A 25,212-nucleotide genomic window follows, 5' to 3' on the forward strand; every position below is an offset into this window, starting at 1 on the left:
AATGGTAGTTTGTGTTCTTAGAGCCACAGCATTTTCGGAATTGTTTTTGCTATTGGCTATCTTTCCAGATCATGCTGTTGATTGAGTGGCATTTTCCAACAAATGACACTGTAGAATGTTAGTTTTGGATGGAATTTTAATAAAATATCAGCTGGCCATTTTTACAGATAAGTTTTCACTTTTTGTTTTCAAATGAATAAGGGTGTATGCTTTGGCAGAAATCATAGGCCCCCTTATAACCTCTGGGGATGTTTGTAGTTGGAAAACCATAATCATAAACTCAAACTTTCGCAAATTTATTTTGACCTTATTTTCTAAAGTCACACTCTAATTTAATCTACAGAGCTAGTAACTTGAAGCTTTTTGGTTCATAGCTTATAAGTTTTAAGTAGAGAGATTTTTGAAAGCTTTATTAATATTGAATTAATACACACTATAAAAGGATGCTTTTTGGGATGTTTGTTTCTATATGAATTTTAAAAGTGATTTGAAACACATAAAAAGTTATAAAAGTAGAATTAGTTATATATATTTTTTGAAAAGCAATTCAATATATTACATTTGTTTTTTCTTCAGTGCCAAAATAGTGGTTCATCTTCACCCAGCTCCTCCTAACAAAGAACCTGGCCCATTCCAGAGTAGTAAGAACTCCTACATCAAACTCTCCTTCAAAGAACATGGTCAGATTGAGGTAAGTTTCTACATGAATAAAATTGTACTAGAAAGGTGTGTGTATGTGTGGTATGTATGTGTGTGTGTGCTGTGGCTTGTTAATATGATGGAAGGTAGTATTATACAACATACCAGATTTCACCATAGTTTTACAATAAAATTTTATTATATCCTAAGCCTTAGCAGTGAGCGGAGAGTATGAAGTTTAGGTTTCAGTGGGAATGGGAAGCAGAGGGTGTGGTCCCAAGGAAGGAACAGAGGCTGGAAAATACACTAAGTCATGCCATTTGCCTACTAGCAGAGTTTTCAGTGGTATAGTTTAGTTAAATGAACAGAATATAAATGGAATGATATGTTGAACTATCTCAGTATCTGAAGGTTCCCCAGCTTTAAATCAGGCTGTCTGTCTTGATTAACTCCAGTTAATCTTAATCACTTAAGTACTTATTCTGCAGTATAATAGTTTATATGTTCCAAATAAGTTGCTATACAATAATTCTTAAGATAATTAGAAGTATGTATTCTCCCCATCAATATAATAAATTATTATTAATTTTTTCTATAGCACCTCACCCAGTGCTCCTGACAAGTGATCACTAAGCATATGAAAAACATATTTGATTATTTGTGAGCATAGGTATGTTTTGGTCCTACTTTTTGGTTTTATATTTTAACTAGACAAATTATGCTCTGCTTCCTTCATGGAGAATGGTTGTATATTTTTCCTGGCACTGTGTTTGTTTCATTATAGATTGAAAACAATCCACATATGCAGGATTGTTTAAAGTAAGTCTATTGATTTCATTGTCACTCATCTCTTTGTTGAGAATAGCCTACTTTATATAGAAGGTCAGTTCCTTCTTTTTTTTCCTTTGTGCTTTCTGAAGCTGATCCAAGAAAAGAATTTCCTTTGATTTTCTTTGATGTCTCTGAGAATTCTGGGCTTGCTGCAAATGACTGAACAACAGACTTTTATACGAAAGAAATGTTAAGTGGCCAGGCGCAGTGGCTCACGCCTATAATCCCAGCACTTTGGGAGGCCGAGGCGGGCAGATCACCTGAGGTCGAGAGTTCAAGACCAGCCTGACCAATATGGAGAAACCCCATCTCTACTAAAAATACAAAATTAGCTAGGTGTGGTGGCACATGCCAGCTACTTGGGAGGCTGAGGCAGGAGAATCGCTTGAGTTAGGGAGGCGGAAGTTGTGGTGAGCCTGGATCATGCCATTGCACTCCAGCCTGGGCAACAAGAGCGAAACTCCACCTGAAAAAAAAAGAAGGAAATGTTAAGTAATGATTTATACAAGGATGCTACAATCTGACTGACTCATTTAAAGTGTATTTATTTGCATAACAGTTTTACAGGCGTTTATCAGAGGAAATGACACAGAGAAGATGGGAGAATATGCCAGTTTCCCAGTCATTACAAACAAATAGAGGACCCCAGGTATTTTTAAAACTATTTGCTAATCCAGTATTTTCAACTCTGTACTTACATCTTCATTAAGAAAAAGACTCTATGATTGTAGAACTTGCCCAAAACAAAATACTGCAATGGCATTCTGATAAAGAATTTATTTTCGACCGGGCACGGTGGCTCATGCCTGTAATCCCACCACTTTGGGAGGCCAAAGCGGGGCAGATCATGAGGTCAGGAGTTCGAGATCTGCCTGGCCAACATTGTGAAACCCTGTCTCTACTAAAAATACAAAAATTAGCCAGGCGTGGTGGTACACGCCTGTAATCCCAGCTGCTCAGAAGGCTGAGGCAGGAGAGTCACTTGAACCTGGGAGGCAGAGGTTGCTGTGAGCCAAGATTGTGCCATTGCTCTCCAGCCTGGGCGACAGGGGCGAGACTTCATCTCAAAAAAAACACAAAAATTATTTTCACAGTACCTAATTTAGTGCTGTCTATACAGCAGACACTTAGTAAGCATAAATAACTGCTTACCAGCATAATTCTTAGGGTGATAGAAGGTTGAGTTCACCCACTGAATTCTGTGCTTCATAGTCAGTGTGGCATTTGAGAGAACAGACAGTACAGCTGGGTGATGTTTTCCAGGCCTGTTTAAATTAATCACCAACACTAGACAGGTACTCAAATGTATGAAAGTAGCTTGGATAATAAGTGTTAATTAAGAACCAAAATTTAAACTGTGATTTTTTTGTACATTTGAGACCCTATTAAATATCTGATACATAATAGCTTGCCAAAGAAGGAAAATGATAGGAAATTTAACTTATATCTAAAATGCAGAGTAAAATATGCCATTTATTGTATATTTGGTTTTTCTTGAATGATTTTAAGATCATTATGTACAGCAAGAAACAAACACATGTTTTGAAGGGAAGCTAAACGTCAGTGTATGCTATTTTTCTTTGGTTCTTTGTGGGTCCTTTCCCGCCATTGAAAACACAATGTGGTTGGTTACAAAAGATTTTGTTTGCTTCCTATTTTGTATGTTTTATTTTCTACTTCTTTTTTTTTCAGCCAGGAAGAATAAGGGCTGTAGGAATTGTAGGTATTGAAAGGAAACTGGAAGAAAAAAGAAAAGAAACGGACAAAAACATTTCTGAGGTAACTGTTAAATTCTGGCTCTGCATCTATTCCAGCCATTTGTGTCTATTCTTTTAGATACAGCTGTGACTAATTCCCTTCTGTAATTTAGAATATATTTCATTTGCCTGAAGCTACATAGTCTCCTATTCTCTTTAACAGGTCTACCTCGGACTGGCAAAATCTAACCAAAACCTCTTTCTGAAAGGAATAAAAAAGAAATGCAAATTTGCTTGCTGTTAGAAAATATCATAGAATGTTGTGTGTGGATTTTAAAGTCTAGATGGAATTGATTGAAGGATACTCCTAATGAGTTCAGGGTTCTCTATATAATGATTTTGGAAGTTGAAGTAACTTAGTTGAGAGAAAAATGCTATTCTGTGGCCACTGTCTGTGGCCAGATACCACACCATTTTATGTTGATGACCACCCAGGGATCAGACCAAACATCACTAAGAATGGCTCAAAGCAGCCCATCACTTCTACTAGGAGACAACCCTGAGCATGTACTTTCCAATGTTTTGAAGCTTCATCATATATGAGGAAATTCAAGAGAAGGGGAAAGAACTCTAGCTAAAAAGACCAGTATGCATTAGATTCTGTAATTAGTTAATACAGCTAAACGTATCATTGATTTTTCCATGCTTATATAAAAATGGTCTTGGTTTTTTATTAAATGATGCTTTAAAGTAAATCTCTGGTTTTTATAGTAATTCATAAGTAAAATTCCATGATGGTTGCTGTTCAGAGAATTTCAAAGATTTATGTCAATCAAGTAAAGTCTAAAACTGCAAATAGTTATTTAAATACTTATTTTGGGCTCACTGGGAACCAAGGGCATTTGACCTGTTAAGTGCCCATGGTAGGTTTTTCTGGATGTGTGTGTATCTGTGCTGAAGTTGTGTATTTTCCTCAACCCTGTATTTTCCCCAAATTGGCAGCTGGATCCAGAATCTCTGTCACACTCATGTTCTGTCCCTTTGGCAAAACTAGAGGTGATGCAGTGTTCTTTCGTGGGAGGCACATCTTATCTCTGTCATGTTAGCAGCTGTTAATATTCAGTGCCTAGATCTATTAGTTCATTGGTTGTGGTAAATAGTGATAATTCTGTCTTTATTTTTCATTTATTAGTTGGAATACTTTTTAAAGAAATGTTTCCCTTATCTACTATTTGGTTGTCCAGTTCATATGGGAAAGACTGGATAATTGCATTTTCCTTTATCATCAGGATAATAAATTGTTTCCTTATTATCTTTTGACGATGACTAATTAGGTTTTTTTTTTTTCTTTTTTTGAGACAAAGTCTTGCTGTGTCGCCCAGACTGGAGTGCAGTGGCTCATTCTCAGCTCACTGCAGGCTCTGCCTCCCGGATTCACACCATTCTCTTGCCTCAGCCTCCCGAGTAGCTGGGACTACAGGTTCCTGCCACCACACCTGGCTAATTTTTTGTATTTTTAGTAGAGACAGGGTTTCACCATGTTAGCCAGGATGGTCTTGATCTTCTGACCTCGTGATCCGCCTGCCTTGGCCTCCCAGAGTACTGGGATTACAGGCTGAGCCACTGTGCCCAGCTGACTAATTAGGTTTTTTTTTAACATGTCATTAGGAATTCATGAAGTTTAGCATATTTGATGGATTTCAATCAGTTATAATTATTATCCTATTTGAAGCTCAAATTGTCCCATCTTTGGCCAGTGGGAGCTGCTTCAAGTTGGCCCTCTGAGTGCTTTTGTTGTGACTAGGTGAACTTTGCTAGCTTCTTCACTATCTGGTGTGACAAAGCTCCAGGACCATCTTGTACATTTCCTGCCTCAGATCCAGAATCAACCATTTATCTGAGAAACTCTGGTTTCTTTCTTTTTTTTTTTTTGAGACAGAGTCTTACTCTTTCGCTTAGGCTGGAATGCAGTGGCACTATCTTGGCTCACTGCAACCTCCACTTCCTAGGTTCAAGCAATTCTCCTGCCTCAGCCTCCCGAGTAGCTGGGATTACAGGTGTGCACCACTGCGCCCAGCTAATTTTTGTATTTTTAGTAGAGACGGGGTTTCACCATGTTGGTCAGGCTGGTCTTGAACTCCTGACCTCGTGAACCGCCTGCCTCGGCCTCCCAAAGTGCTGGGATTATAGGCGTGAGCCACCGCGCCCAGCCCGCTCTGTTTTCTTTTAGTGGGAAATGATATTTCAGAACCACAATCTGCTTGCTAGTAATATTCATCACTATTGGGTTGATCTTTGTTTCTAGGCTTTTTCAATGGACAGAGCTAGAATTTTGTTGTTGTTAATATAAAGTGCCTAACAAGAGCATACCTATCTTTTCTATTCAAATTTAAGATGACACTACCAGATAATTACTAAAACAGTTGAAAAAAAAAATGTATATGTGTTTTCCCCATTCTTCATACATTTGAAAAATAGGTGCACTGTATTTACACCGTCTGAGCATGCAGCCACTGCATACACTCTCCCCTCAGCTCCAGCTCTCATTGACTCTTAGTTTTATAAGTACCTCCATGTTTAGTACCACCAGTCCTCAATGCTGAGCTCTCTGTGGTCGCTTTGGTTGTCTGAAGCTCATTCTGTAATAGATTTTTAAGGAAATGATCATAGGAACAATATTCCCTGTATCTGCCATGTTTGTCTTCCTTATACATGAAGGTCAGTTTTGTTGGATTTAAAATCCTCAGCTCACATTTTCTTTTTTTGAGTGTCTTCACTATATTACTTTTTTTTTTTTTTTTTTTTTTTTGGTCTGGCATGAAGTGTTGCTATCAAAAAGTGATGATAATTTAATTTTTTCCCTTTAAAAGACAGTTGCTATTTTTCCTAGATGGGCAAAGGATTTTTAAATTTTACTTTAAAGCCCAGTAATTTTACTAGAATGTGTCTATTAGTCATTGTGAGTTGTTATTCTTAGTTACATGCTGTGCTTTTTCAGTAAATAGTTTCAGGAATTCTTTAATTTCAGGGAAATTTTCCTGTATTATAACTTCCTTTTTTTTTGAGATGGAGTCTCACTCTGTTGCCCACGCTGGAGTGCAGTGGCGCAATCTTGGCTCACTACAACCTCTGCCTCCCGGGTTCAAGCAATTTTCCTGCCTCAGCCTCCCAAGTAGCTGGGACTATAGGCGCGTGCCACCATACCCAGCTAATTTTTTCTTTTTTTTTTTTTTTTGAGACAGAGTCTCGCTCTGTCGCCCAGGCTTGAGTGCAGTAGCCAAATCTTGGCTCACTGCAAGCTCCGCCTCCCGGGTTTACGCCATTCTCCTGCCTCAGCCTCCCAAGTAGCTGGGACTACAGGCGCCCGCCACCTCGCCTGGCTAGGTTTTTTTTTGTATTTTTTAGTAGAGATGAGGTTTCACCATGTTAGCCAGGATGGTCTCGATCTCCTGACCTCGTGATCTGCCCGTCTCAGCCTCCCAAAGTGCTGGGATTACAGGCATGAGCCACAGTGCCTGGCCTATAATTTTCAATAATTGCTTTGATTTTTTTTCTTCTGGGACTCCTATTAGCTGTATGTTGCAGTTTCACTGCCTGTCTTCACTGTTTGTGACTCTAATGCTTTTCATTTCTTTCCTCATTTCTTTTTTATTTAGGAAGTTTTCCTCTTTTTCACCTTTCTTTGAAGGTTTTATCTGTTGTGTTTATTCACTCATGTCTGTCTAGTGTAGCCTTTATTTCTGAAATGATTTTTTTCCTTTTATTTTTAATTCTTTCCTGTCACCTATTTCTGATTTATATTGAACCTTCATAGCTTGTATCATCTTCCTAACATCTTTTAGCTTATTTTGATATAAAAGGTTAATAGTGGACCCTCCCATAATTGAAGTAGGCACAATCCTCCCCATTTTAGGCACTGTCCTCAAATTGGCCTGCTTTACTTTCTAGTGAATCCCTATTGGCTCTCTTGGGGCTCTTGCTTTCTCAGGTCTGTGGGTTACATTGTTGCTTTTCTTTTCTTTCTCCTGCCTAGATCCTGGCATCCTGCAGGTCTTGTGGCTCTTAGTGGTTTGCCCTACCCGCTTGTATCTTGAGGGGTTTTTGCTAGTATCTTACACTTAGTATTGTAGTATATGTTACCTATGGGGTTTTTGGTTTTAAAATCTAGTTGCCCTGTTTTCATGTTGTGATTTGGAGAGATTCAAAAACTGTGCTGCCATAGCCACCATCTTTTCAGAATCATCTATTCTGAGAAGATTCATAAAATTTCAACATTTTAGCATTAGAAGGGTTCTTATTATTCAGAGAAGAAATTGTCTCAGAGTGAGTGACTAGATTTGGAACGAGGCAGATGAGAACACATGTCTCCTGATTTGCAGGCAGTTTGCTGGTGGTGACAGTGCACCACATCACCACTCTCTTCGCCACCTGGAAGGTGCTGTCACCATCCTCTTACAGCAGTGTCTGTTGTCATCCTCTTTGTGTCAGCACTTTTGGAGATGGCATGGAGCAGTGGGCTGATTTTGCATTATTTGTATTTTTCTTTCTGAATACTGCCATACTAACTCAATGTTATGTTGAAAATAATGTTTTTCTTAATTTATCAAGTAAATTATTTTGTTTCAGTCTAATTTTCTTGGAGTCGCATAGTTCAAAAGATTCTACATAAGCATTGTGCTCCACCATACAGATCATTAATTTATTCAGCAGATCATTAACCATGCAGATCATTAATTTATTCAGCAGATCATTAGCCATGCAGATCATTAATTTATTCAGCAGATATTCCTCCCTACTGGGCCTTGATTCAGAGGCTGGGGATACTGTGGTGATGCACAGACACAGGCAGGCAAAGAGGCATTATCCATGGTGGGAGAAACACCTTGCAAGGAGAACATATAGGGTGCAGCAGGGACGTATAACATGATCCCTAACTTCTGTTGAGGTCACGGAGGGCTTGTTAGCAGCAGGAATATGGAAGTCAAAGGCTGAAAGATGAATAGGCTCTAGCAGATGACCAGCATGGATAAGAAGAACCCAGGAAAAGGGAATGGAATCTGCAAGGCACATTCAAGAATACCGAAGTGAAAAATCAAGAATATACTGAGTTACTGACGCTAATAGCCAAAGTGATAACTAAAAGTCAGTAAGAAATCATGTTGTAAGTCAGCTTAAGGGGGTACTCCTGGTTTTAAAACAGGTGCTGTTTTTCTCAAATTTGGAGTGGAAATTTGACTATAGGTGTGGTAGAGGGATACAAGGTTCCATAAACTGGCAGATGCAATTATAGAATGGATATGTGCATCTCTTTTGCTTTAATTTTTATTGTAGGTAGTTTCTTTACTCATTTTTTGATAGTTGACTAATTCCAAATTTTATAATAATTATAGAAATACAAGTGAGGAAGCTTTTCTCTGTGTTTTATAATCACTTAAAATATTTATAGACACTTCTGAGGCACTAAAATATTTACTTTTTTTTAATTGCCTATGTGTAAGTTTACAGGGCTTATTTATGTATTCTTTGTGGACTCTCAACTTAGCATATTTTTTCTACAACAACATAATAATAATAAATACAGTGATTTACCATATACAATATAAATGTGTTATCTTTACTAGTTTTCTTTACACAGATAAAATCTTATTAATATCTTATATATTAAAAGTAAAAACCTAAGTGTGCAAAATGTATGTTTTATTTTTGAAAACTAGGTTGGTGTGTGATTTACCCTCTATCTAAATGTTAGAATTGACTTAGTTTCAGAGCTGGTGCCCAGAGTTTCTCACAAAGGGTTTCCTGCATCTGCTGGCTCTAGCTGATAAGAATCCAGTGTTTAAGCCTTTTGTTTATCTAAGGAAATTCCTGTTAGGTGTGTGCACATTCCCCTTTGTTTTCAGTATTAACCTTAGTGAGTTGGCCATAAGAATACGCAACACACTATTCTTTTAGCAAAATCCTTTTGCAGATGGGGGAGGCTTTCCTGCAGATGGGCATAAGCTGGTCAGAGCCACTATTATGTTTCAGACCACCATATGGACTGATATTTCAGTTAATGACAAGCTGCTTAACTGGTTTTAAAAAATGACATCTGTATGCATCAATTAGATAAGATATTCTGCACTGGGAGTATATTTTCAGTAACTTGAAATAATTTATTATAAATATATTTAAATTCAAAGAGGCCTTCGAAGTAGTTTTTTGCTGTAGCAAATTAAACAGTTGATTCTATGTAGATACATTTAGATGGTATTTGAATGTTTTTCTTTTGTGATATCCACCATATCTACAAGCATAATGGGTTTGATAATCAGAGCCTGAGACTTACTGTTTCAGTTAAGTCAGACCTGTGTTAAAGCCAAAATTATTGTGCCCAGATAACTATTCCTGCAGCTGTGTATTGCCATTTTTAACTAGGAATGCTTTGTAGTGCTTTTTATTCTTGACTTCCTATTAGAAAATGATTTTAGAAAAAAACCAGTGACAGTGACAGAATTTCTTACTTTTATCAAATAACAGTAAATAATATTTTCTGAACTACTGTTTATATCACCTTTTGCTTATTTAATCAATAATAATTATTTTCTCTTTGAAAATGTGAAGTTATTTTGCAGTTTGTTTGGAAAATGTATGGTTTTTTAGCTAAAATGCAATTTTAGAGTAAGGTAGATTTATTATTTATATAAATATTTATTAACAAATTGATATTTGCAAGAAAATTTCAAATTTTTATTTATTTATTTTTATTTTTTATTTTTTTGAGACAGAATCTTGCTCTGTCCCAGGTTGGAGTGCAGTGGCGGCGCCATCTCAGCTCACTGCAAGCTCCCGGGTTCACACCGTTCTCCTACCTCACCCTCCTGAGTAGCTGGGACTACAGGCGCCTGCCACCACAACCGGCTAATTTTTTTTGTATATTTAGTAGAGACGGGGTTTCACCGTGTTTGCCAGGATGGTCTTGATCTCCTGACCTCGTGATCTGCCCGTCTCGGCCTCCCAGAGTGCTGGGATTACAGGTGCGAGCCACCGCGCCCGGCCGAAAATTTCAAATTTTTATGGGGAAAAAATAGAGGGTGCTTCATTGCTTTAATTATTTAGATGGATTTCAACAAAAATTCATTTCTCATTTCAGGCCTTTGAGGACCTCAGCAAACTAATGATCAAGGTATATATCATTTATGCCTATTAAATTCATACCAATTATGATACAGTTTTTGAAATATATTTTGTAAGCAGACATTTTGGGGACAATATTGCTTTTTCAGTCTTTACTTTTTATTTGACAGGCTAAAGAAATGGTGGAGTTATCAAAATCAATTGCTAATAAAATTAAAGACAAACAAGGTGACATCACAGAAGATGAGGTAAATAAGTTGCTTTTTTTAAGGCATTTGAAACTAGATAACACAAATAATGCAGGAAGGTTTTTGTGGTTTACATTGTCTTTCTGAATGTACTGTTGTATTTATTATTTATGTTTTATTTATTATTTATTTATTTATGAGACGGAGTCTTGCTCCGTCGCCCAGGCTGGAGTGCAGTGGTGTGATCTCGGCTCACTGCAACCTCTGCCTCCCGGGTTCAAGCGATTCTCCTGCCTCAGCGTCCTGAGTAGCTGGGACTACAGGCGTGTGCCACACGCCCGGCTAATTTTTTGTATTTTCAGTAGAGACTGGGTTTCACCGTGTTAGTCAGGATGGTCTTGATCTCCTGACCTGGTGATCTGCCTGCCTTGGCCTCTCAGAGTGCTGAGATTACAGGCGTGAACCACCGCGCCCAGCCTGTTTTATTTCTTTTAGGACTTGAGGATATGTGAAAGTGCCAAAGAAAAGTCAACCATAAAAATTATATTAGTTCTATTAGGATTAAAGGCTATTTCAATGCCTTTTTTTAGAGTGTAGAAAACAGAAATACTGAAATGTACAAGGAGTGGCTGTCCTAAGTTTGATGTTTGTTTCATTCAGTTTGTCTACAATCTAATCACAGCTATTTTCCTAAGTTTTCAGTTGTACTATTTGGTTGGCATTAAATATAGCAGAGGCATTTTCTGAATCTCACATCAAACTTGTGAAGTAAACAGAATATGAGAGACCAGCAGAGAAGTAGGAAGGAGAATAATTAGATGTATGCAGGGAACTCCTGGAAATCTGCTCTCTTACAGTTCACAGCACAGAAACACAGTAGAAGGAATGGGGATATGTAGAAATTATTGAGTGGAATTGAATTTGTCATAGAAGAATTTCAGATATTGAGGTGGAGAGACAATTCTGCATTTTCTCCTCTTTTATTATAGACCATCAGGTTTAAATCCTACTTGCTGAGCATGGGAATCGCTAACCCAGTTACCAGAGAAACCTACGGCTCAGGCACACAGTACCACATGCAACTGGCCAAACAGCTGGCTGGAATATTGCAGGTGCCTTTAGAGGTAAAAATTAAACCTATGTGTTTTTTTTAAACTATGTGAAATTAGCCGTATGTCATCAGAAGAGTTAAAAAGAGCATAACTCTTTTCATGATATGGTTATTGTCAACTGACATGTTTTTTTTTTTTTTCTTTCAGGTATATTAAATAAGTTCACTGTGCTTATTATTCTTTGTAATTTTCTAATTTGTTTTTAATTTTCATTTTTGACATCTATAACTTTCTAAATCTATTTGATATGAAGTTTTCCTTATTTTTAAAAAGGAAATATATGATCTTTCTCTGAATAGATATATTTCCATACATCTAGTCTTTACTATTTAGTACTATTAATCATTCCATAATCCAGATTCATCTTCTAGTCTGATAGTATTCAGGCAATCAAAAGTTTATTAAAGCACTTGTATTAAAAAAAGATTTCAAACCTATGCCAAATAGAATAGTATAATGAATCCTCTGTAGCCATCATCCAGCTTCTTCTGTAAACCAACCTCCACTCAAAATTATATGAAAGCAAATCCCAGACATCACATCACTTTATCTGTAAACATTTCAGTATGTAACTCTAATGATAAAGACTCCTTTAAATACAACTGTAATCCCATTTCATAATCTAAAAAATTAAAATAATTTATTAATGTTATCTAATATCTAGTGTTCACGTTTTCTTTTCCACCACGGTACCCGGCTAATTTTTTGTATTTTTAGTAGAGACGGGGTTTCACCGTGGTCTCAATCTCTTGACCTTGTGATCTGCCCGCCTCAGCCTACCAAAGTGCTACATTTTCTTTTTTTTTTTTTCTTGAGACAGAGTCTCACTCTTGTTGCCCAGTCTGGAGCACAGTGGCGCAATCTCAGCTCACTGCAACCTCTGCCTCCTGGGTTCAAGCAATTCTCCTGCCTCAGCCTCCTGAGAGGCTGGGATTACAGGCGCCCGCCACCACGCCCGGCTAATTGTTTTATATTTTTAGTAGAGATGGAGTTTCACCATGTTGGCCAGGCTAGTCTCAAACTCCTGACCTCAGTTGATCCCTCCGCCTTGGCCTCCCAAAGTGCTGGGATTACAGGTGTGAGCCACCGAGTCAGCCTCGTATTCACATTTTCCCTTACAGTTGGTCTGTTTCAATCAGGATTCATTGCAGTTTGTTGATTTGTTTCAAAAGTTTGTTTGTTTGTTTGTTTTTAATTTCATGGGTTCTTTCTTCTCTGGCCTCTCTTACCTTCCACCCCACAATGTGTTTCCTGAAGAAATTAGTTGTTTAGATTATAGAGTGTGCTTTTCCTGTCCTATGTATTTCCTATAAACTCGTATTTATAATAAAGGTTTGTAAGGATTTTTAAAAATTATTATTGCAAGACTATTTCATAGAGGCTGTTGTGTACTTCCATCAAGAGATACATAATGTCCAATTGTCTTTTTTTAAATTAAAAAAAAAAATTTTGTGATGTTAACAGCCATTGACAGTCATTACCTAGATCTGTTATTTCATTGGAGGTTGCAAAATGGTAATAGTCTTATTTAATTCTATACTTTTTTCATTTATTAGCTGGAGTAAGTTAAAACATTTAAATGTATTTTTTGAAACATGGTGTAGAGCCCCTTTTTTCATTTAAGTAAATGTTAAAATGGTAATGAGGCCGGGCATAGTGGCTCATGCCTGTAATCCCAGCACTTTGGGAGGCTAAGGTGAGCAGATCATTTGAGGACAGAAGTTCGAGACCAGCCCAACCAACAAGGTGAAACCCTGTCCCTACTAAAAATACAAAAAAATTAGCCAGACGTGGTGGTGCATGCCTGTAGTACCAGCTACTCAGGAGGCTGAGGCAGGAGAATTGCTTGAACCCGGAGGCAGAGGTTGCAGTGAGCCAAGACTGCACCACTGCATTCTGGCCTGGGTGACAGAGAGAAACTCCATCTCAAAAAAATAAAAATAAAAATAAAAAAATAAAGTGGTAATGAATTAAAATGCAAGTATTGAATCTGAACTGCCTTGTGGTATCTAAATAGGTTCTCCTTTGTATAAATAAAGTTTTTTATAAACTTCTTAAAAATTTTTATGATGTCTGATTTCGCTGTGATTATGATTTCTGTTAAGAAATGCTAACTGGTGTAATTGTAACATAATACTTTTTTTAAAATTTCATATTTTAACAGGAACGAGGGGGAATAATGTCTCTCACGGAGGTGTACTGCTTAGTAAACCGAGCTCGAGGAATGGAAGTAAGAATAGAACATTTAAATATTCTTTTAACTAAAGATAGACTTTCTTAATACAAATTCCGAGTACAATTTGAGGAAGGGTTGTGAATATCAAAGCTATTTTGAGAAGCACTGTGGTACAGTGAAAAGAATACTGCCCTGGGATCTAGGAGGTAGATTCTTTTCTTGGTTTTGATAGTGATTTGCTTAGTGACCTTCAGTAGCTTACTTAACATCTCTGAGACTCAGTTTTCCTTCTTCTTTTTTTATTTTTATTTTTTGCTATTCAAAACTTTTTCTATTTTTCTTTATAATTGACACAATAATTGTACATATTCATAGGGTACTATATGGTGTTTCAGTGCATGTATACATTGCATAATGATAAAATCAGGGTGTATTAGTCCATTTTCACACTGCTGATAAAGACATAACTGAGACCGGGCAATTTTTAAAGAATTTTTGAAGAAAGACAAAAGAAAGAGGTTCAATTGGACTCACAGTTCCACATGGCTGGGGAGGCCTCAGAATCATGGCGGAAGGCAAGGAGGAGCAAGTCACATCTTATGTGGATGGTGGCAGGCAAAGAGAGCTTGTGCAGGCAACTCCTATTTTTAAAACCATCAGATCTCATGAGACACATTCACTATCACCAGAACAGCACAGGAAGGACCCATCCCCATAATTCAATCATCTCCCACCAGGTCCCTCGAACAATACGTGGGAACTGTGGGAGCTACAAGATGAGATTTGGGTGGGGACACAGAAGCAAACCATATCACAGGGCAATGAAGATATTCATCACTTTAAACATTTATCATTTCTTTCTGGTAATAACATTAAAAATCCTCTCTTGTCTGTCATATGCAGCCATAAAAAAGAGTGAGATAATTCTTTTGTGGGAACATGGATGGAGCTGGAGGCTATTATCCTTAGCAAACTAGTGCAGGAACAGAAAGCCAAATACCCATATTCTCACTTATAAGTGGGAGCTAAATGATGAGAGCTTATGAACACAAAGAAGGAACGATAAACACTGGAATGTACTTGAGGGTAGAGACTAGAGGGAGGGAGAGGAGCAAAACAGAAAACTATTGGGTGCTGGGCTTAATATTGATACTTAGGCAATGAAATAATCTGCATAGCAAACCCTAGTGACACGAGTTTATCTGTGTAGCATACTTTCACATATACCCCCTAATCTAAAATAAACATTTTTCAACAAACAGAGATAGAATCAACTTAAGTGTCCATCAGTGATGAACGGATAAAGAAAATGTCAGAGACATACAAATGGAATGCAATTCAGTCATAAAAAAAGAATGAAATCACATCCTTTGCAGCAACATGGAGAAATTGGAAGTCCTTAGGTTAAGTGAAGTAAGCCAGACACAGAAAGACAAATATTTCTTGTTCTCACTCATGTGGGAGCTAAAAAAGCTAATCTCACTGAAGTAGAGAATAGATGATAGATATCAGAGACTGGGAAAGGTGTATAGGTAGGAGCGGGGAAGAAGAAAGGTTGGTTAATAGGTACAAACGTACTGTTAGAAGGAATAAATTCTAATGTTCAATAGCAGAGTAGGGAGGCAACAATGTATTGTATATTTCAAAGTAGCTAGAAGGGAGGACTTGAAATGTTCCTAAAACATAGACATGATAAATACTTCAGGTAATAGGTACCCCCAAATACCCTGACTTGATCGTTACACATTTTATGCATGTGTATTAATAAAAATAGCCCCTGTACGCCGTAAATATGTAAGATATTATGTATCAATAAAAAGTACTCGGGGTCGGGCATGGTAGTTCACACCTGTAATCCCAGCACTTTGGGAGGCTGAGGCTGGCGGATTGTCTGAGGTCAGGGTTCGAGACCAGTCTGGCCAACATGGTGAAACCCCATCTCTACTAAAAATACAAAAAAATTATCTGGGCATGGTGGCGTGTGCCTGTACTCCCAGCTACTCAGGAGGCTGAGGCAGGAGAATTGCTTAAACCAGGGAGGTAGAGGTTACAGTGAGTCGAGATTGTGCCATTGCACTCTAGCCTGGGGGACAGAGCAAAACTCCATCTCAAAAAAAAAAAAAAAGTACTCAGAAACAGAAAAAAAAGGACTACCCTGCATTGTCATTATCTAGTCACTCTGTGTAATATAGCAGCAGAATTCATGCTTCCTGTCTAACTGTAACTTTGTATCTGTTGACCTACCTCTCTCCATCCCCCGCTCCCACCTACCCTCCCCAGCCTCTGGTAGCCACTCTTCTACTCTCTGCTTCTATGAGATCAACTTTTTAAAGATTCTACATGTAAGTGAGATCAAGTGGTGGTGTCTTGCTATGTCTGGCTTATTTCACTTAACATAATATCCTCCGGGTTCATCCATGTTGCTGCAAATGAAAGGATTTTATTCTGTTTTGTGCTGAATAGTATTTCACTGTATATATGTACCACATTTTTTTTTTAACCTTTAAAATTTTTGTTTTGTTTTGTATTTTTGAGACAGAGTATCACTCTGTAGAGTGCAGTGGCACAACCTCGGCTCACTGAAATCTCTGCCTCCCGGCTTCAAACAACTCTTGTGCTTCAGCTTCTCAAGTTGCTGGGATTACAGCCGTGTGCCACCACATCAGGAGAATTTTCATACTTTTAGTAGAATCGGGGTTTCCCCATGTTGGCCAAACTAGTCTTGAACTCCTGACCTCAGGTGATCTACCCACCTCGGCCTTCCAAACAAAGTGCTGGGATTACAGGCATGAGCCGCCATGCCCTGCCCCCACATTTTTATTTTTTCTTTTTTATGGATACATAATAGTTGTACATATTTATGGGGTACATGTGAAATTTTGATAAAAGCATATGTGTAATGACCAAATCAGAGAAATTAGGGATCTGTCACCTCCAGTATTTATTATTTCTTTGTGTTAGGAACATTCCAATTCCACTTTTGTAGTTACTTTGAAATATACAAAAAAAAAAAGAAAGAAAAAGAAATATACAATAGGGCTGGGCGCGGTGGCTCACGCCTGTAATCCCAGCACTTTGGGAGGCTGAGGCAGGCAGATTGCCTGAGGTCAGGAGTTCGAGACCACCCTGGCCAACATGGCAAAACCCCGTCTCTACTAAAAATACAAAAATTAACTGGGCTTGGTGGTAGGCACCTGTAATCCCAGCTACTTGGGAAGCTGAGGCAGGAGACTCCCTTAAACTAGGGAGGTGGAGATTGCAGTGAGCCGAGATCACGCCACTGCACTCCAGCCTGGGCGACAGAGTGAGACTGCGTCTCAAAAAATAAATTAATTTAAAAAAAAAGAAATACAATAGATTATTGTTAACTATAGTTGCCCTATTGTACTACTGGATGCTATTGTCTTATTCCCCCTTTTTTTTTTTGAGACAGAGGCTTACTCTTGTCACCCAGCCTGGAGTGCAGTGGCACAACCTCAGCTCACTGCAACCTCCACCTCCCTGGTTCAAGCAATCCTCCTGCCTCAGTGTCCCAAGTAACTCGGAATTACAGGCGACCGCCACCACGCCTGGCTAATTTTTGTATTTTTAGTAGAGACGGGGTTTCTCCATGTTGGCCAGGCTGGTCTCAAACTCCTGACCCCAGGTGATCTACCCGCCTTGGCCTCCCAAAGTGCTGGGATTACAGGCGTGGGCCGCTGTGTCTGGCCTCTTATTCCTTCTAATTGTATTTTTGTACCCATTAAACCAACCTTCTTTATCCCTCCTTCCCCACTACTCTTCCCACCCTCTAATGGCCATTTTCCTACTCTCTATCTGCATGAAATCAGTTTTTTTAACTCCCACATATGAGTGAGAACATGTGATATTTGTCTTTCTGTGCTAACTTACTTCACTAAACAATGTCTTCCAGTTCCATCTATGTTGTTGCAAATGATGTTGACTGTTGTGAAGAGTGCTGCGATAAACATAGGAGTACAGATTTCTCTTTGATATACTCCTTTCCTTTCTTTTGGATATATACCCAGCAGTGGGATTGCTGGATCATGTGATAGTTCTATTTCCAGTTTTTTTAGAAATCGCCATAGTGTTTTTCATAGTGACTGTACTAATTTACCTTCCCACCAACAATCTGTAAGAGTTCCCCTTTCTCCACATCCTTGCCGGCATTTAGGGAGCCAGTTTTCTTACGTTTAATATAAGGGTTTGGACTGAATGAAACTGTTCAGCTCTAATATTTTCTGTTTGTATTGTGATAAATAAAGTTGTTCAGGAAGCCCTTCCTCTGCAATAGTTAACTCTTTTGAATCAACTCAGTTGGAACAAGTTGCCTTGTAGATAATGCAGAGGGAAAGCTGCCCTGCCCCTTTGGCTGGGTATCAGCAGTGGCTATTCTTCAGCTGTCCTTGCTCCTTCACATCCAGATGTCCTTGGCCTCCAAGGTTCTGTCTAGGTATTCTTTGTGCCCCGACAGTCACCTCCATGCAAATGGCTCACCCAGTCCCATGAGTTAAGCCCCTGCTCTGTGTTTTTATCTGAATACTGATCATAGCTACCATTAGTGAGTACTTACCATCCACTGGACGCTCTGCACGTGTTACCTCATTTATCCTCCCAATAACTCAAGTGACGTGGCTACTTTTACCGTAGGGGATAATTTGGAGAATAGGAAATTGAAACTTAGAAAGATGAAATAACTTGAGCAAGGCCACAGGCAGAGACAGTGGTTTGACAGGTATTTGGTTCTAGGCTGGACTGGCTCTGGGGCCATCCTGTGGGACTGAAAGCTGTGCTTGTCATCACCACACTATGCTGATTTGTTAAGGCTGCACTGTCCAAAAGGATAGCCACATCATGTGCTGACTGGGGACTTGAAATGTAGTTAATCCAAATCAAGATAATGCTGCAAGTGTAAAAATGCACCAGATTTAGAAGGCTTCGTACAAAATAAGGAAATGTTAAATATCTCATTAATAATTTTTTGTATTATTATATGTTGAATTGGTTCTATGTTCAATCTATTGGACTACATAAAATATATGCATTAAAATTAATTTCATGTGTTTCTTTTTACTCTTTTTTTTTTTTTTGAGATGGAGTCTTGCTCTGTCGCCCAGGTTAGAATGCATGGTGCGATCTCGGCTCACTGCAAACTCCACCTCCTGGTTTCAAGCAATTCACCTGCCTTAGCCTCTCAAGTAGCTGGGATTACAGGCACCCGCCACCGCGCCTGGCTAATTTTTGTATTTTTAGTAGAGACAGGGTTTCACCATGTTGGCCAGGCCGGTCTCGAATTCCTGACCTTGTGATCCACCCGCCTCAGCCTCCCAAAGTGCTGGGATTACAGGTGTGAGCCACCGCACCTGGCCTCTTTTTACTTTTTTAATGTGGCTGCTATAAAATTTACAGTGACATACGTGGCATGCATATTTTATTGGGTAGCACAGGTTTAATGAATAGAAGTCTTTGGTTCCTTTGTCAGTCTTTTTTGCTTTGTAGTGATTAAATCACCTAAAATTTTTGATAAATGGTAATTTTAAAATTTACTCTTCTGTTTTAGTGATCATTACCATTGTATAGCATTACTGGATTTTTTTTTTTCCCTATTAGTTGCTCTCACCAGAAGATTTAGTGAATGCGTGCAAGATGCTGGAAGCACTGAAATTACCTCTCAGGTAAAGGAACCTCTGCAGGAAGTTTGCCGCCTGCAGCCATGATTCTGTGTGGGGTAGATGGGAAGGCCCAGCGAAGTTTGCCGTCCCTAGTGTCAAGCCAGATTATTGCTTTCTTGAAATTATATGATTTCCTCTTTATTAGGGCTGGGCATGTCCTAACAGGGCTAGGAGTCAGACTCTTTTGGATTTGGGGGAATGAGATAAGAATGTAGGTTCTTCCCATGAGGTCAGAATAACTAGCCCCTCTTCCCTTAGACATTTTGTGTTAGTCTCTGGAGATGTTCAGGTGTGAATATTCTTTTCCTTAGGTTTAAAAAAGTACCCAGGTGGCCGGGTGTGGTGGCTCACACCTGTAATCCCAGCACTTTGGGAGGCCGAGGCGGGCAGATCACCTGAGGTCAGGAGTTCGAGACCAACCTGACCAACATGGAGAAATCCCATTTTTCCTAAAAATACAAAATTAGCCGGGCATGGTGGCGCATGTCTGTAATCCCAGCTACTTGGGAGGCTGAGGCAGGAGAATCGCTTGAACCCAGGAGGCAGAGGTTGCGGTGAGCCAAGATCATGCCATCTGCACTCCAGCCTGGGCAACAAGAGCGAAACTCCATCTAAAAAAAAAGCTAGGCATTTTCTTTAGCATGTAGACTCTAGTTCATAATTTTATTATCTGTGTATTCATGAGCTGTTTAGGTATGCCATTGTCCCTTGTGTTCAATATGTTTTAAATGTTGTTTTGTTTAATACTGCCCTCAGACCTGGGCATAAAAGAAGATATAAAAGATGTGCTGCTTTTCAGCAGTTGGATATCCTAGATAATTCCTGGCTTTGTTCTCGCACCTGTGGTTTTCAGGCTCCGTGTGTTTGACAGTGGCGTCATGGTAATTGAGCTTCAATCTCACAAGGAAGAGGAAATGGTGGCCTCGGCCCTGGAGACAGTATGTGAAGCCGATTTTCTCCGGTCTTTAGAGCTTGCTATGAAGACCCGAAGGCTTAGCAACTTAAAAAACAGGATTTCCTTTTGAATTTAACTTTACCGAAAAGTAACATTCACACACCCAAATAAAAACGGTTTATCACTAACAATGAATCAGTATTAACCAAAGTCATACGTTAAGAGCTTTTTGAAACTTCTTGACACTCTTAACATCTTACATGTAAGGAGAATTAGAATTTAGTGAGGTGCTTTCTTTTCTATTAAAACTCAGTGTTGAGAACAGGTTTTTAATTTTATCAGATGTTACAACACAAACTTTTTCTTCCAGTAACACCTACATAAGCAGCTTGATAAAACACCACAAGTTTTATGAAAATAATTGCTTCAAAAATATAAAAAGCGACTGTAGTTTAGATGGATTTTACTGGCCAAATTGCCAATATTACTCATTAGGATACTTGAAATAGTACTGTCTTCATAGCTTCTATGGTGAGCCTATATAATTTGAATAACTTCTATTTATTATCCTTCTCATTTTCAACTAGATGAAAACCCCAAGACTACAGATATTTCTACCACATATTTTAAACTAAACCTATGTGTAAAGTCCCTTCGCTGGAGCATTAATATGTACTCAGAATTTGTTACATATTCTTTTTCAGAGTATCATAATTCTTTTTAGGCTTTAGTACAGTGACTTTGTTACATTATGGAGAGCTTGATCTTGATATTTGAGCCTCCAGTATGTCCCTTCTGGGTCCTTCAACTTTTGTAGGATTAAGCATTAGTTAAGATTTAGTTATAGTGTGAATGTTCTTTGAATTTTAGTAGGACATTCAGTAAATTATTTCTTGCATATACATTCTGCCTACCATTAGAACCCAGAGTGTGTTTAAATTAGTGTCCTAAATTAATTACATTTTTTTTCTGCTGTGTGTTTCTATTAGGTTTCAGAAAAGGGATCCCTAACATCGGAAGAGTTTGCTAAGCTTGTGGGAATGTCTGTCCTCCTAGCCAAAGAAAGGTAAGTAAGGTTCTTACCTTTCATTACCATGTATGTTTGTGTTTCTGCATGGACAGATAATTGTGTGGGTTTTTTTGTTTTCTTTTTTTTTAGGTTGCTGCTTGCAGAGAAGATGGGCCATCTTTGCCGTGATGACTCAGTGGAAGGCCTGCGTTTTTATCCAAATTTATTTATGACACAGAGCTAAGGGTTTTGTATTTAAAATCCTTTTTGTCCATATGCTTGCGTCATGTAGAGGTTGTATGACATTGAGCTAAGAGATAAACCCGATCAACTGAGAATTTATTAGAACTTCACAGTGCAATGTAAATCTCTTTTAATTTCTCACTAAATATGGTCCAGGAAATTTATTTAGGATATGCAGAGGAAAATTCAGAAAAGTGAATGCCAATATGAATTTAAAATCATGCTGTAGTTGTGCAGAACCCTCAGAGTTTAACTTGAAATATAGTGGATTTTAACTTGATCCTCAAATCTAATCATTTTATAAAGAAGGGAATTTAGTTTTGCAGAGAATAAAAAGAGAAGTTGCATGTTCAGACAGGTTAGATTATTTTGATGTGACTGAAATTCACTGACTACACATGACAATGTTGGGACAAAATATACTGCAGCTTGCTATATGAGGCTCCTCCCAGGGGCTTTTAGAAGCAGTCATAGGCATGTCTTCAACATACCAAATAAAATACCTTTAAAGATGAAATAATTTTATTTGACACATATATTTATATATATTCTATCTAGTTTCTCTTTGTTTTTTTAAGTGATGATTTCATGACTGGCATTTAAAGAATGCAACTGTGTCATTTTGTTTCCAAATGCTGTGGATTTTGAAACTGAACTAGAGAGCTGTATAGACATGCCCAGAGTTATGATTACAAATTTAGGAGGTAGACAGCTCAGGAATTCCCTGGGATTGTTGTGCTGGTGGAAAGGCAGAGGGAGCCTTTAAATGGCTTCACAGGAACCTTAGTGTTCTTCTACCTCAAAGCCACAGACAGGAGATCGAAAGTGGAAAAGTAATGTCTCCTTTTCTTTTCCATAAGGAGTTTCCACACTGAACTATAAAAAGTCTATCATATTCCAGCAATATTTTTTCTTTGTTCTTTATACTATAAATTGTGAGGAAAAACTACTTCGGTAAGAAGTGTTACTGAGATAACAACAACTGGCTAATACTGCATGTAGATTGCTTAAGTTTTAAAGTGACTACCTGACTTCACATGTTACTGCTCTACAGCCTCCAGTATGTTGGCATTATCTCAAACTCAGGGACCCCACAGGACAGGAGACGCCCTTTCTGAAACTGAGTTGGAAGTGAAAGGGTGGTGATGGTTTTGGCCAAGCCTGCGGGAGGGAAAGTATTGTATTGGGAGCACCCTTGGAACCAGGAAGAGGGATACCCAGGTTCACACTCTGGAACCCCTAAGACATTGTCAGTGGGTAAGGTGGAGGGCCACTGCCAGAGGCTGCTGCAGTGCCCTCTGGGAAGTGCCAGGGACCCTCCGCTGCAGACCCAGGGGATCCCAATCCCTTATCCCTGCCTGAAAAGTGGCTATTGCTGTTTCGTGTCCTCCAGTGTCACAGGAAGGCTGTGCCTGAGACATCCCACTTTAGTTTTGGTTTTCCAAACCTGTCACTGACTCTTCATTGTGGTGTCGGATCCTCTGGTTCCCCCATTGTTCAGCCTCAGGTTTATTTTGAGGGTAACTCAGTGTCTCACTGCCCAAGTCTTTTAGGGGTTAGTTGGACCATTGCGTAAGCTTGTTTATATGTCTCACCTCTTTCTGGGTGGTACTTACTGTCTCACACTGCTCTGGCAAACTTGTACACACAAACACACACACTCTCTCTCTCTCTCACCTGGCTAAGGCTTTTAAAATTATAAAGATAAATAATCTGTTTCACCAGTTGGAGTGAGTTGCAAGGAGGATTGCTGGAGCTACTCGATCTAGCGCTAATGGTTTGGATTCATTACTGCAAACCTACATAATTTAACATATTTATTTACTTTAGTGTGACAACTGATGAAAAGAAATGGAGCAATCCAAATTGTATAAAATGACTTAAGAAGGAAGAAAAGTGACATATAAATATATTTTGCAAATGCCACATTAATTTAAAAATGAGTATGATTGATTTTATTATTTTTAAAGTGGGCATTCGTCACTGTTTCGAGACCTTTGTATGTATTTGTGTATTTTTATCTTTTTTTTTGGGCCATTATTATAAGGTGTGATTTTGGTCCTCTAATGTAGAAGTTATGTTTAAATACAACCAATCAGGCCCTAAGTGCAAAAAAGTTCTGTCTTGGTGCTTATCACTGGCATAATTATTATTATTTTGTTTTCCTAACTTTGCTCTTAGGAGCATGAACCTCTTTGTAGCTTTATGGTAATGCAATATTTCCAGTCATTTACTGTCAAAAAAATTTTTTACATTGTGTTAGTGAAGATTGTGTTTTCAAGGTTAAATGATTGGTATTAATGTATATAGAGTAAAATTATTACAAAATTTAAAAACGATTTTTCTTGGCATTCTTTTTAAATACTCTGAAAAATATATGCAAATGATAAGCCTTTAATCATACTAAAGCCAGTTATGTTAAGAATTTTTCCTTTGGATTTTATAATTAAGAGTTGCTTATAAATATTTATGACATTGAGCTGTTACTGTTTTCGTTGTCTAAAAAGAATGGGACATGTCATGAACTGGTTTGGTTTTTTAAAAAATTCTTGATGTGAATTCCACTGTTGCCTGACTATGTATATTCAGATGAATGTACTCTTTCTTGTTCCTTGTTACCAGATTAATCTGAGAGAATGTGGATTCATCTTGTCATCATTCTCATGCTCAAATACTTAAAATGGTTCTTTTGCCCAAAAGTCTCAGAGTCTTCATTTTGGTACAGTGGAGTCACAACTTGGAAGGTGGTTAGGTTTTAAAGACCGTGCCTAAGGACAAAATTGAGCATGCTCAGAATGGTCCTTGAAAATCTCCTAAATTACCAATGAAGTTCTCTTTGTAGTCTTAAAGTTTAAATTCCTGTGGAGTGATACATAGGTATGAATATATTATGCTTATATTAAGTACAAAAATACAAACTGCATATCAAGAGTAGATTCTTATAGCATTAATAATTTACATGCATGTGTCTTTTTCCAGTAGGTATGGTTGAATTTATGTAAATTTATTGCTAATCCCATCCCTTACAATCTAGAGTATAAGCTGCACAAGGGCAGAGGTTTTTGTCTGGTTTGTTCATGGATGTATCTTAAGAGCCAAGAACAGGGCCTGTACACAATAAGCATTCAATAAATATTTACTGAATGAATGAACGCCGACCTATATTCCTATTTATAATTTGGCTCCACTTTATCCTACTTTAGCTCCCATTCAATTCAATGAAAAATAGATTTTTTTGAACATATAGCAATTTTTTGTGAGCAATTTTTTTGGGCACTGGTAGTGGGAGGGGATAAAAAGATGAATAAGATACAGCTCTGTCCTTAAGAAAAGGGAGACCTAGTTGGGGAAACAGACATGTAAGTGACTTTCACTGAAGATAGAATGAAGTAAGTACCATGTAAGGGGCATATGTACCATGCTGGGGAAGACAGAAGAAGGAGCCCTTAGTCCTGGTGGAGGGCTTTGTAAGACTTTGTGGGAAAGGAAGAACCTGGTAAACTAGGCTCACAAAGACCAAGAGATTGTCAGTAAGTGGAAGGTGTTGGGAAAAGGGAACAGCAGAGGTGTGCCCCTTCCTGCTCCTGGATGTTTCCCTTGTCTGTCCAAACCTCCCTTCTTTACTTCTTCCCAC

General features: G+C 38.3%; 1 protein-coding gene across 3 annotated transcripts in view; it reads left to right on the plus strand.

The window, feature by feature from the left end:
• VPS36 (vacuolar protein sorting 36 homolog) overlaps window positions 1-24,824 on the plus strand; it is a 36,934-nt gene extending 12,110 nt beyond the window's left edge. For 2 of the 3 annotated variants that reach the window (XM_025364248.1, XM_025364247.1), the window contains exons 4-14: window positions 577-691; window positions 2,030-2,119; window positions 3,163-3,249; window positions 10,300-10,332; window positions 10,454-10,531; window positions 11,461-11,595; window positions 13,748-13,813; window positions 19,370-19,434; window positions 20,285-20,369; window positions 21,316-21,392; window positions 21,486-24,820. In XM_025364248.1, coding sequence (XP_025220033.1) covers window positions 577-691; window positions 2,030-2,119; window positions 3,163-3,249; window positions 10,300-10,332; window positions 10,454-10,531; window positions 11,461-11,595; window positions 13,748-13,813; window positions 19,370-19,434; window positions 20,285-20,369; window positions 21,316-21,392; window positions 21,486-21,579 — 925 coding nt within the window. In that variant the 3' untranslated portion in view covers window positions 21,580-24,820. Of the gene's footprint in view, window positions 1-576; window positions 692-2,029; window positions 2,120-3,162; window positions 3,250-10,299; window positions 10,333-10,453; window positions 10,532-11,460; window positions 11,596-13,747; window positions 13,814-19,369; window positions 19,435-20,284; window positions 20,370-21,315; window positions 21,393-21,485 lie in introns of all 3 variants that reach the window. The other variant, XM_025364246.1, reaches the window with a different exon arrangement.
• Window positions 24,825-25,212: the final 388 nt, after the last annotated feature.

Source organism: Theropithecus gelada, chromosome 17, assembly GCF_003255815.1.
Source record: "Theropithecus gelada isolate Dixy chromosome 17, Tgel_1.0, whole genome shotgun sequence".
Lineage (NCBI taxonomy): Eukaryota > Metazoa > Chordata > Mammalia > Primates > Cercopithecidae > Theropithecus > Theropithecus gelada.